Here is a 12,164-nt window from a genome sequence, read left to right on the forward strand (position 1 = left end):
GGCTTTGGAGTTTGGACATCTATCATTGACTCTCTGTATACTATGATTCGGTCGAATATTTCAATGCGCATAATAATTGTCTATAGTATAACGGCTTCTTTTGAATTTCTTCACTATTCTTAAATTTTCTTTCTTTACATCACCCACTCACTCTTAATTGCTTATACTACACAAGCATAACAAAATTATTTTTCTTTTAGAGAGAAACCTGATTCTAAGTTATACTACTACACTTTATACACAGCAATCACCCAAGCGAAGATCTTCTAATTTCCCCGCAAAAATAGAATTTGATACTCTACTAAACAACTCTACATTACATAATTTTACAATTTCATGTTTCTCCGTATTCATATTAAATTAATTAATCGTAAAAGTCTTTAATTTTTCCGAATAAAACATTATTTAAAATAGGAGTACTTAATTTGCAATTTTGGTTGAGTAGCAATTTTATGAGTGGAGTAGTGGACTTGGAGTAGAGACGGTGGCTATGCTAATTTTTAGACGTATTTAATTTAATTTACTTTTTATTCTCTTTCTTTTTTTTTAAGAAAATGATTACTCTGATGAATAATGAATTATTTAGGTAGGGATGTGATCAAATGAAAACCGTATATTTAATAAAAATTCAAAACTTTAATCCTAGTCACTAATTATATCAGATCGGTGGTTAATATGGCGTTCAATTCCTATGTCAACACGAGCATATATTTTGTCAACAGAGAGTAATTTTGTAACTTATTTGATCAGCTGTTTATGCGTTCCTAATTAATCTCCCACTTTCCAAACTGCAAATATTCACATCGCTGTTAATCTCCCACTTTCTAAACCTAAACCGCAAATATTCACATCTTTAGCGAGGATCTTCACCATTGTAATTGACGTCTCCTATTCTCAACAATTAAATTTTTCCAGTAAAAAAACCTGGCTAATTCCGATCATGTGTTGATTCGTCGAAAAAATTGCTAGAATTTTGCGTTGACACTGCGTCGGTGATTCCTTGTTGATGTTGAATTTTGTGTTGAAATAGCGTTAAATCTTTGTTAATGTTGAATTTCGTGTTGAATCCCTGACACTTTGTTGATGTCGAATTTTGTGTTGAAATGGCGTTGAAGCTTTGTTGATGTTGAATTTCGTGATGAATCGTTGATTCTTTTGTTTCGCTGTTGTTTTTTTGCAATGAAATTGTGTCGACTCTTTTGTTCTGCTGCTGTTGAATTTTGTGTTGAAATCGTGTTGATTCTAAGCTGATTCTAAAAACGTGAATAGTGGAAGGAGAGAGAACGATGAAATCGGAATTACATAATTATTCAATAATTAAATGATTCACTATATCATGAAAGTATCTATTATACCCTCTATTGACAGATTTATAGAAGTTATTGATATTTTCAAATGGAAACATTATAATCGTTGATTAGTAATATTTAGTAGCTAGGATTAAAATTTTGAGTTTGTATTAGATATATGATTTTCATTATATCACTATCCTATGTAGGTATGTATCAAACTGATTTCATGACAAGATGTATGCGGAAAAGGAAATTAAAATGATAAAGTTATCATCATTTAAAAAAAATTATGTTATCATCATTTCCCCAATAAACTGAGACCTACTCGTAAAACTTATTTTGATAAATGTACTACAGTAGTATAATTTTTGCAATGCAACTATGGATGATGCATGAAAAGTTAATACTTGTACTTACAACATTTTACGTTTCATAATTTAATTTTTCTTACTCTGTCTTTAGCTGTGATTATCTTTTCGTTTTTATTTAAGCATGACAATTGTTGTGCATCGCACTTCACATAGCTAGTAAAAATGAGTAATAGTACTATTAATTAAGTATGATATAAAAACGTTTCTACAAAAATAGTCTAAAATATATGGGCTTGTGATTGAACATGTTAAATTCGAATACCACCAAATCTAATATATGCCGTACCATCATTGCTCTCGATTTATCATGGAATATGATTTTAATTCCTACCTAGTAGGGATGTCAATCGGGCCAGCCCACCGGGTTTCAGGCCAACCCTATTCGAGTTGTGGGTCAATCGGGCGCGGGCTAATCGGGTTGTGATTTTTCCGGGTTATAAAAGTTCAACCATAAACCTAAAAGCTCGGGTTTCGTGCTAGCTCATCGGGTTAATCGGGTTGCTACCGATAAAATTAACATGCGATCAATCCAATAAATAATGGTGAAAATTAGTTATATTTATAAAATGTAAAATATTTAATTATGATAAATTTGAGATATATGCTTAAACTCAAACATAAATATGATCAAATACTAATATTTGAGATTTATGCAAAATAAAACATAAACATCAAGAAATTTTAAAGCATGTTTAGAAATTTAAATATATTTTTTAGTGAAAACTTAATATATAATTTATATATTTAATATATAAAATGAAAAGTTATTTTTTCAGTAATCTATATTATAAAATAATCAATGAAGTGTCGAATTAGAGTCAAACAAATAAAACAATAGAAATTTTATCGGGTTTCCGAGCCAGCCCATCGGGTTTTCGGGTCAGACCCTAATAGGTTGCGGGTTAATCGGGTGCGGGCTAATCGGACTGTAATTTTATCGGGCAGGAAATTTTCAGCCCTAACCCTATTAATTTGACGGGCTATTCGGGTCAGCTCACGGGTTGCGAGCTAAATTGACAACCCTACTTCCTTAGTAAGATAAAGATAAAAAGAAAATAATTAATTCCAACAGTTAAGAGTAGTTCGACTTATAAATAAGTGAATAAACAATTGGAATTCATACAGATTAATGGGAAATAAATTCCTCCTGATCTGACCACATCTAATAATGAAAAATTAGATAATTATGTAGTAGGGGTAGTATTATTTTAAAACGCCGCCGTTTAAGGGGAGGAGCCCACCCCAACTCCCCTCCAAATCTATATTACCGTTACAAATCTATCATAATGCAAAGTCTGCTTTCCATTAGATTCCTGTTTTATTTTTTATTTTTAAGAGAATGTTTAATTTTATCGAAATTTTTAAAGTGAAATCCTATATATCTCCTTCAACAAAACGACCACGCTCCCATTTTCCCACAACCGTTTAAACCCCATTTTCCCACCCATGAACTCCATCACAATTTCTCCACTCCTCCTCATCTCTTCTCCCACCATCAAATCCAATCAAAATCAACAATCCCACTAACCAAAAAAATTATCAATCCGAATGAATCACGCGATGAATTCAAGAAACCTCCTTGGTTCCTTGATCAGTTTCTTGATCCTCTGCAAGTGCTACGCATCGCAGAATGTGAATCTGGAATTCCCTTACTTCACCATCCGCAACCTCAGCCTCCTCGGCGACTCCTACATCCGAAACGGCGTCGTGGGGCTGACCCGCGAGCTCCAGGTCCCGTCCTCCAGCTCGGGCTCCGTCATCTTCAACGACCCCATCGCCCTCTTCGACCCCGAAACCAACGTCACCGCCTCCTTCTCCACCCGCTTCTCCTTCTCCATCCACAACCTCAATCCGGCTTCCTTTGGCGACGGCCTCACCTTCTTCCTCTCCCCCAACAACCAGACCTCCGGCAGCCCCGGCGGCTTCCTCGGCCTCGTCAACTCCTCCCAGCTCACCAAGAACCGCTTCGTCGCCGTTGAATTCGACACCAAACTCGACCTCCACTTCGACGACCCCGACGACAACCACGTCGGATTAGACGTCGACAGCTTGATCTCAATCGAGACCGCCAATCCCCTGACTTGGGCAATCGATTTGAAGAGCGGCAACGTCATCACCTCCTGGATCGATTACACCAGCCCCGCCAAGAAATTGGAGGTTTTCTTGAGCTACTCCAGCTTCAAGCCGCAGCAGCCGTTGCTCACCGTCGACATCGATCTCTCCGACTATCTAAAAGAGCTCATGTTTGTTGGATTCTCCGCCTCCACCGAGGGCAGCACGGAGCTCCACTTCATCGAGAGCTGGAGCTTCAAAACCACCGGTTTTCGCCCTTCCAAGCCAAGATTCAACCCTCACAACGTCTCCGACAGCACTGTGCCGTTGAATTCTCCGTTGCCGGTCTCAGATTCTGGGCGTAGGAGTCACAAGAGGGTTGGACTAGCTCTCGGCATTGGCTGCCCTGCTTTCTTCTCAGCAATTCTTGGAGTTTTCGTGTGGTTTTCCATTGCGAAATGGAGGCGTATCAAGGCAGAGAATGACTTAAAACCAGAGGTGATGAGGCCAAGACAGTTTGGCTACAAAGAGCTGAAATCAGCCACCAGAGGGTTTCACCAGAGCAGGATTCTTGGCCATGGCGCGTTCGGAACTGTGTATAAGGCCTGCTTCGTTGAAACCGGGGCAGTCTCTGCTGTCAAGAGGTCGAAGCACTCGCACGAAGGTAAAAGCGAGTTCCTGTCCGAGTTATCGATAATAGCATGTTTGAGGCACAAGAATCTGGTGCAGCTCCAAGGCTGGTGTGTGGAAAAGGGTGAACTGCTGCTTGTGTATGAGTTCATGCCTAATGGGAGTTTGGACAATGTGTTGTACCAAGATGCCAAAAATGGGACTGTCTTGAAATGGCAGTACAGGTACAAGATTGCTGTGGGGCTGGCTTCTGTGCTCACCTATTTGCATCAGGAATGTGAGCAGCAGGTGATCCATAGAGACGTGAAGACGAGCAACATAATGCTGGACGCCAACTACAACGCTAGGTTGGGGGATTTCGGGCTAGCTAGGCTGATGGATCATGACAAAAGCCCTGTGTCGACTCTCACGGCTGGGACCATGGGGTATCTGGCTCCCGAGTATCTTCAGTACGGGAAGGCGACTGAGAAGACCGATGTGTACAGCTTTGGGGTGGTGATACTCGAACTGGCCTGTGGGAGGAGGCCGATCGAGAGGGAGGAGGAAGGGCAAAGGATGGTGAACTTGGTGGATTGGGTGTGGAAGCTGTATAGGGAAGGGAGGATCGCTGCAGCTGCAGACGGGAGGATGAACGGGGACTTTGAAGAGGAGGAGGTGAGGAAGCTGCTGCTGGTGGGGCTGAGCTGTGCGAATCCGGATGGGGGGGAGAGGCCTACTATGAGGAGGGTGCTGCAGATTCTCAACAATGAGGCTGACCCTGTGACTGTGCCAAAGACCAAGCCCAGCCTTAGTTTCTCCAACACTATTCCTTTGAGTATTGATGAGATTGTGTCTGATTGTGGATCTCCTGGCTCATCTCATGTTGACATCATAGTTGATTGAGTTTTTTCTTGTTTTGGGAATTCTTTTTTTTCTTTCTTCATTTTTTGTGCATATATAGTGCAGTGGTGGCCTTTGTTGATTTGATAAACTCATTACACAAAATGAATAGTAGTAATGAGTTTGCAACTCATATATGTAGTTCATTCATTGTTTGCTGTTATATTTGATTGAACTTGATCATTCTACACTAAATCAGTAAATTTATGTGGATTTGTTCTATGTAAAATTTTCACATGGTCTGAACAGCTTTTGATACTCCTGAGTATATAACCTGTCAATACCTCTAGAAATCTCAAATGTTAGACGACATGCAAGAGATTATTAAAAGCTGAATCATAATAAAATTTGCCTCAAAGATCAAGTGAAAATATTAATGCTTATAAAAAGATAAATGGAAAAGGAGAAAAGTGAAATCCCGGAAATAGCTAACTGAGTGGAACATCATATTTTAATTAAAACTTGATAAAATACAATTACAGTATTTATATAAAATAAAATAGAAAAATATTTGAATAAAAAAGAGAGAAATTTGCAGAAGTATGTTGACTGTTTCCAAAGAAGAAAATCACGTTAGTCTATAACTGATTCACCCCACTATCTTCCATCTTCCCCCACTCTTCATGCAAACGCTCTCTCTCTCTCTCTCTCCCTAATATATATACTCTACACATAATCATTTACTATTTCACATTCTGCAAAACCAAAACACATTTCTCCATTCTCTCTACTATCAAATCCATCCATCGCCAACACCTCCGATCAATGGCTGCTCTCCTCCTCTTCCTCCTCGCTGCCGCCGCGGTGGCCTCAGCCCACCAGTTTGAGGTCGGAGACGAAACGGGATGGATAAAACCTACCGGAAAAGAGCGCCACTCCTACAACGACTGGGCCGCACAGAACAGATTCCATATTCACGACACACTTCGTAACTTCTACTTCCAAATTAACATCATTTCACAAAAATCATGATTTCAATTTTCACATACCTATTTTTGACTTACTAGATTTCAAGTATGTCAAAGACTCGGTGATGGAGGTGAGCTCCGCCGACTATCTAACATGCAACACGTCGAATCCCATCGCCAAGTTCGAAGACGGCAGCACTGTCTACGAATTGAGCAGGCCGGGCTTTTTCTACTTCATTAGCGGGCAGCCCCGCCACTGCAAGCTGGGCCAGAGGCTCATCGTTCGCGTCATACATCCTTTGCAGCCTGATCTTCCGCCAGCTTCGGCTCCCACTGGTGGCGATTCTGGCTGGCCGGAGTTTAGTTCGACTGCAAAACTCTCTGTTGTTCCCTACTTTGTTGCTGCTTTTGTAGCCCTTGCTGTCACCTTTTGGTTCTTCCTCTAGGATTCAATGCTTTTGTTTAGCTTTGTTTTATGTTGATTTCAATATCTCGTTTCTAATTTTTGCTTAGGTTATTAGATGATGGTAGTTGTTATGGATTTTTTTTTATTTGTTTGCTCAACCTTAGCACATCATTTTGGTTTACTTATGAAACTGCCATGTTTATTTAGTTTGGTTCACCAAAAATTATATTTAAATATCACTATTACAGTAATTAAATTAGTTGCCTGAATATTATTTGAAATCGAACTATTTTGCATTACATTTACGCTTGAATGATAGGTCAAATCTTGGGTGAAAGAACCTGACACAGTTTTTTACTACTCCTAAACTGTAAAAGCTAAGTAAATAATAGTATATCATAGTATGGATCATAACTAAGCTATTTCACATCACAAACATTTAATCATATATAAGTTAATCATGAATACCGAAAACGCAAAATAAATTTTATCTGCTCACTGAGCTGCAGAGCGGCACAAAGAATCCATAATTCGATCAGTTTGAAAATTTCTGGTTGTAACACTAGCACTACTCTGCTGCAGCTCTCGAAACGTAGGCATAGTTATTTCGCCTTCTCCCTCATGGCTGTCTTCCCCATCGACATCAACAGAAGATTGCACAAGTCTGGCTTCGCCCTTCATCCCAAGTCTCTCAGCCTGGTCCGCGAACAGCAGTTCTGAAAGAGGTGAAAGACAAACCTCTTTGTATGTCTCGTAAGTGGCAGCTCGTACACAACCTGTCTCAAGAATTCTTGACAAAGGATGCACAACAGACATTGGGTTGTTATTATCTCTATCTAAACGATCCTTCAGTTCAAGAAAGTCCGAAACCAGTTCTGCACGGCTGAACTGAACAAAGGCCGCAGTTTCATCCATTTGGTGGACTGAGGTGATAGAGCCACTCCCAAAAGCTTTGTAGAAACACTCTCTAATATCTTTTGCTTTCAGCTTCGTGGGTAGTCTCCACAACAGTATCATGTTCGAGAACGTAAATTTTGCAAGCCAGCGCCGCCTCCCAATCGCAGAACCTAAAGTGTCTGGACCACACTTCCCCGTTTTCAGATCAATAATATCTCCATTCGCCCAGCTTAGATATAAATAATTGATATACTTTTCGAGCTTCTCATTGTGTTGCAAAATCGAGCCTGGTGCAAGTGGGTTGAAATCAATTCCTAAACGGAAGCATGCCTCAGAGAAAACACATCCCGTCATAAAAGCATCGTATCCAGCTTCATGCTTAGCGCCAGAGTTCCAATTTGAGAACCTGCAGAAGTATTCTACTTGTTAGTGACAGAGGTCCCTGAAACAGGCGATCTGTTGTTCTGTTTAACGCATAAATAATATTCCTTCACTTTAAAGACATTTTAGTTCTTCTGTCAAACCTATCCATAAACAAACCATGTCATGGGAAGCATATGACATTTAATTATTTTATACTAATCTGAACGGAAAAGGGAGGAGGAGATACGACATTGCACCAGGGAAAATGCATCAATCATTTCAACTCATGTATCTATTCTAGTTCGACTTATCAAACATATTCTGAAAGGTGCAAAGTCTTTAACATTTAGAATACCTGGATAATCGATCGCTACCTTCCTGAAATAAGTTAATGACTTCACTAACATACTACATCTCCCTTCCTGAAATAAGTTAATGACTTCACTAAAATACTACAGCGCTTAATTTGATTCCACAAGCATCATAAGAATACATATACTAATGATCACAAATATATGTCTATTTATCTGTGGAGGTTACTTTCAATCTAAATCAAGATATGCAGTTGTTAATTGGCACATGTCTTCCTTGTTCTAATGATATCCTCAAGTGGTCTACAGAACTAATACCTTACTACTAAAAAAATAATTTCAAGAAGCTAATTACTTTTGACAATTTGTAAAATTATACTCAACCCATTATTGTCATTAGAAGGCTTGGCATATAAAGTGGGGTAAGAAATTTCATGCACTTGGTGATATCACTTTGCCTCCAAGATTCAAGTATGTTCAGGCCAATACTTCAGACACCCTTTTTGACAAAAAAATTACATACTCTCCTGTTGAGCTATAAATAGCAAAATTTACATACTGCACTACTTACAAACATTTGTTGTTAATTTAATAGTAAATTCAAAGCAAAGGAAATCAAACCTCTGATCATCCACTTGAACGTCCACTTTTACACGTGGTATGTCTGCCGACCCATTGTTTGTACCAGTTGGAGCAACAGGTGGCAGGCAGAGTAAGTTAAACGCATTGGAAAGTGACGTGCTGCTTTTATTCATGATATGCGATAACACATCATCTGAGTTTAGCAGCACCTTAGTATCAACTATGCTAGGGAAATATGTCTGAACAGCTGAGACAAATTCTTCAGCAGTTGAAGGGAGAGGACCAATAAATTTGCTGTAAACATGTGCAAGATCTGCTCCAGGCATTAGCAAAATGACAATTAGAACAACAGAAGATGATAACAAGTGGGATTTATTTACTATGAATCTCAATTGGTAACATGGATAATTTACCAAGAAAACAATTATGACCAACAATCAACTTTCTTTCTGATGAAAGCAGATCAATAACATGTCGGAACCCAATAGCAGATTTAATACTTATTTCTGCTGCTTTTCTTTGACAAGCTTTGACCTCCCCCTACATGATGCAAAGGTGATATTAAATCCTGATCATGGTTATTTGACAAAAGTGGTAAGCAAACTGAGAAGCTTCTTAAGATGTGTATCATTCATACTGCGAAGAATAGTAAATGCATGGTAAATTTTGAGAAAGAGAAAGATAAATGAAAATTTTGTAATATTAAAGCCTCCGTAAAAGGTGCCTTATTTTCATCTGCAGTTGCAAAGTTGAAAGATGAAACAAGGAACTTAAAATAAATAAAACAGAGATAATCCTTCCTAATAGGCATTTGTACTTAGTATCACCTTCAGAACATCCCTGTCTTTTGCAGAATCTGTATAGACTATCAGTGGTAGCCGACTAGAACTTTCACCAGCTACATGGACATAAGCAAGATCACTGAAATGTTTTTCAGTCACCTGTGTTCATAAACATGAAAATATTCAGTAATGGGTAAATTGTTTAATAAGCAAAGTGGAAACTGTAGTGTCCTGGTGGAACCAACACACACAGAAAAAGGTATAGTTATCATCTATCATACTATGTTCTTCCATAAAGGTCACTAGATGTCAAGAAGAAGGTCTTGTGAAACTATAATTTTAACAAATGGAAAACCGAAAACTTGAATGATGCTTGGATCTAGAAGGTCAGCTGTAACTGTAAGTACTCGGTGTTTTAAATTAAGGTTGCAGAGCATCTTGTCATTTAGAAGCTCGTTCTTTCCAGAAAATGTTATCAGGGTTAAGAACCTAAGAATACATATATACATACACATTTGATATTCAAAAACCTTTATATAGGAGTACATGTATACAAACATTCTTTTATGCATAAGAACGCATAATCATAGACAAAATAACATTTTATACTTAAAAAAGCTAATCTCTTTGAAAATAATATTGACCATCTGAGTCAAGATCTATTGACTAGATTGGTTTCTAGTTAGCAGAGAAAGGATATTTTCTATCCTTCACCTGAAACCAAATCTATGAAAAACATAAGATGATAAATGATCATACCATCTATTATAGTTGCACATATTGATAGAACTAAGTTCATAAGGGGGGCACTCTTAACACAATCAATCTTGACAATGGCGAGAGAGATGCTGAAACAGTTAATACTGAACAAAAGCCTATAAAAGTGCCAAAGTTGTATTACCAACTTAATTAGCTTCAGCTGGCGAGAAGTCAAGCCATTCACTGCAAGGGCGGGCCGTGTTTGGAAAAAAGTAGTCTGAAATTTCTGATTCACATCGTTTAAACTTCCTTGAGATTCTGGTCCCCAACTTCCACCCTGTAACAATCCAGCACGCCATTCACCAACTGCGTTTTTCATTCTCTCAGCAAATAGAATATCTGCCATCCTAACCAGCTGCGTATCTGAAACATTTCTCAAGTTGGAAGATACATCCAGGATCTCATCCTTGTGTATTGAATCTAAACATTTCAATGCTTCCTCCTCTTGGCTTCTGGATAAATAAGATATTCCTGAGATTTTTAAGCGTGTAAAATCTCCAAATAGTGGTGACAGAAGACACTGGGTCAAGACATGATCAGTAAATATTGGAGTTTGAAATTAAATAAAGAGTATTAGTTGCAAAATACAGTGTAAAAGTGGTTCCATGACATGCTAACAGAAGGAACTTGAACATAATTAGGCAATCTAATAATACTAGCAGAAACACGGTCACGCAATAATGGTAGTTGATATCTTAGATTATTAAAGCCCTAGCCAAACAGAAAAGACACATCACAAAATCAATTAGTGTCGCGGATCATGATAAACCAACATAAAGGCTATCAATCTGTTCGTGCAACTCCAAAAAAAATTTAGCAGTCACAACTTGCCACATACATACTTAATAGCAGACGACATAAATCACCAATTGGCGCATTATATTTAGAGAACACAAAAACATGATGCTTAATGCTACAACAGAAACCACAGATGTGATGAACACTGTCAAACGTATCATATCAATCAGACAATTCGATCAATAAAATTTCCCCCATCCACAACCTCCATAAGAAGGATAGAGTAAACGTGAAACTAAAAGTCCACCTTCATTGATGCAGGTGTTGAAATCAAACTGGTATTTAGCCAAGAATTCTAATGAGCTTGTCTGGCATAAGAACTCATACGATGAACCATCACCTGCAATTTCTTGCCTAGGAAATACATAGAAGTTGTGCCTGCAAAAAACAGTAAAACAAAGCTGATTCATCACTCCTCAATCCAAAAAAAGCCCGAATCAATTTCTCATTTCATCAATTCCACAAATGCAAAATCCAACCTTGCATAGTTCAAAGTGCAAATATACAAAGACTTCCACACACGCACACAGTGGCTTACGGATGAGCAACAAAGGAGGTGGAATGTTGGTCCCATCGAAAGGGGCAAACGCCGAATTGAACGACGGCGAATTTGTGGGCGGAATCTTTGACCTTCAAATACTGGATATCTGGGCGGTCAAATTCGAAGATCTCGCGCCACGGCGCGCTGGTGATCCCGGTCATCTCCAAGTCGATGGCGACGAAGTCTGCTTCCCTGACGTGGCGCCGCAGCTCTGCCAGCGCAGGCTCAAAATTCGCCTTCGTGACATTCTTCAGCTCCACGTCGGCAGCCGACGGCGCGGAGCAAAGGGAACGTACTGGCTGCAGTGCCCGGGTTAGGACCCGAACCATGTAGGTATTTCTCATCCTCTGCTCATTTTAGGGCTTCTTCTATTCACTGTGTTGCCTCGGCTTCCAACTGAAGATGGCGATGACGTGTGCCAAATTATTGGTTGCTATACTTCAATTCAATTTTGCTACACCAAAAACTGGTTTTTAGCATCGGCCCCACCAATGAGGCAAAAAAACGATACCAAATTTTTTATAAAAACAAACAAAAGGCATAATAGACTGAGAGAATTGCACAATTTTTTAATTTTACTACGATTTTTATAA

General features: G+C 38.8%; 3 protein-coding genes across 5 annotated transcripts; 2 read left to right on the top strand and 1 right to left on the bottom strand.

Moving 5' to 3' along the window:
* Nucleotides 1–3,094: 3,094 nt before the first annotated feature.
* LOC121806700 (probable L-type lectin-domain containing receptor kinase S.7) lies at nucleotides 3,095–5,399 on the top strand. The gene has a single exon (XM_042206823.1). The coding sequence runs from the start codon at nucleotides 3,212–3,214 to the stop codon at nucleotides 5,225–5,227; it is 2,016 nt and encodes a 671-aa protein (XP_042062757.1). The 5' UTR covers nucleotides 3,095–3,211; the 3' UTR covers nucleotides 5,228–5,399.
* A 537-nt stretch (nucleotides 5,400–5,936) lies between these two features.
* On the top strand, nucleotides 5,937–6,696 carry LOC121807751 (mavicyanin-like). Its single transcript, XM_042208060.1, has 2 exons — nucleotides 5,937–6,152; nucleotides 6,232–6,696. Exons 1-2 carry the CDS (start codon nucleotides 5,990–5,992, stop codon nucleotides 6,576–6,578), a joined length of 510 nt encoding a protein of 169 aa, XP_042063994.1. The 5' UTR covers nucleotides 5,937–5,989; the 3' UTR covers nucleotides 6,579–6,696.
* A 238-nt stretch (nucleotides 6,697–6,934) lies between these two features.
* Nucleotides 6,935–12,053, bottom strand: LOC121809770 (poly(A)-specific ribonuclease PARN-like). 3 transcript variants are annotated; one of them, XM_042210567.1, is made up of 8 exons: nucleotides 11,569–12,053; nucleotides 11,278–11,408; nucleotides 10,585–10,703; nucleotides 10,375–10,509; nucleotides 9,519–9,632; nucleotides 9,105–9,231; nucleotides 8,731–9,004; nucleotides 6,935–7,841 (listed from the first exon to the last, which is right to left on the bottom strand). In XM_042210567.1, the coding sequence occupies exons 1-8, from the start codon at nucleotides 11,913–11,915 to the stop codon at nucleotides 7,034–7,036; spliced, it is 2,055 nt and encodes a 684-aa protein (XP_042066501.1). In that variant the 5' UTR covers nucleotides 11,916–12,053; the 3' UTR covers nucleotides 6,935–7,033. The 3 variants fall into 3 exon arrangements, with proteins under 3 accessions (XP_042066501.1, XP_042066500.1, XP_042066502.1); XM_042210566.1 differs by having other exon boundaries at nucleotides 10,375–10,703; nucleotides 11,569–12,052; XM_042210568.1 differs by having other exon boundaries at nucleotides 10,375–10,752; nucleotides 11,569–11,586.
* Between the last annotated feature and the right edge of the window lie 111 nt (nucleotides 12,054–12,164).

The sequence above is a fragment of the Salvia splendens genome, chromosome 6 (genome assembly GCF_004379255.2).
Source record: "Salvia splendens isolate huo1 chromosome 6, SspV2, whole genome shotgun sequence".
Lineage (NCBI taxonomy): Eukaryota > Viridiplantae > Streptophyta > Magnoliopsida > Lamiales > Lamiaceae > Salvia > Salvia splendens.

What these genes read in the sequence shown, in the direction of transcription:
- LOC121807751 (XM_042208060.1), top strand. Translation starts at nt 5,990, where the DNA reads ATGGCTGCTCTCCTCCTCTTCCTCCTCGCTGCCGCCGCGGTGGCCTCA. An exon ending in CCATATTCACGACACACTTC is followed by an intron (nt 6,153 to 6,231) that starts GTAACTTCTACT and finishes TTGACTTACTAG; the next exon opens with ATTTCAAGTATGTCAAAGAC.
- LOC121809770 (XM_042210566.1), bottom strand. Translation starts at nt 11,915, where the DNA reads ATGAGAAATACCTACATGGTTCGGGTCCTAACCCGGGCACTGCAGCCA. An exon ending in ACCTCCTTTGTTGCTCATCC is followed by an intron (nt 11,409 to 11,568) that starts GTAAGCCACTGT and finishes TGTTTTTTGCAG; the next exon opens with GCACAACTTCTATGTATTTC. An exon ending in AAGACAGGGATGTTCTGAAG is followed by an intron (nt 9,232 to 9,518) that starts GTGATACTAAGT and finishes TGCATCATGTAG; the next exon opens with GGGGAGGTCAAAGCTTGTCA.
- LOC121806700 (XM_042206823.1), top strand. Translation starts at nt 3,212, where the DNA reads ATGAATCACGCGATGAATTCAAGAAACCTCCTTGGTTCCTTGATCAGT.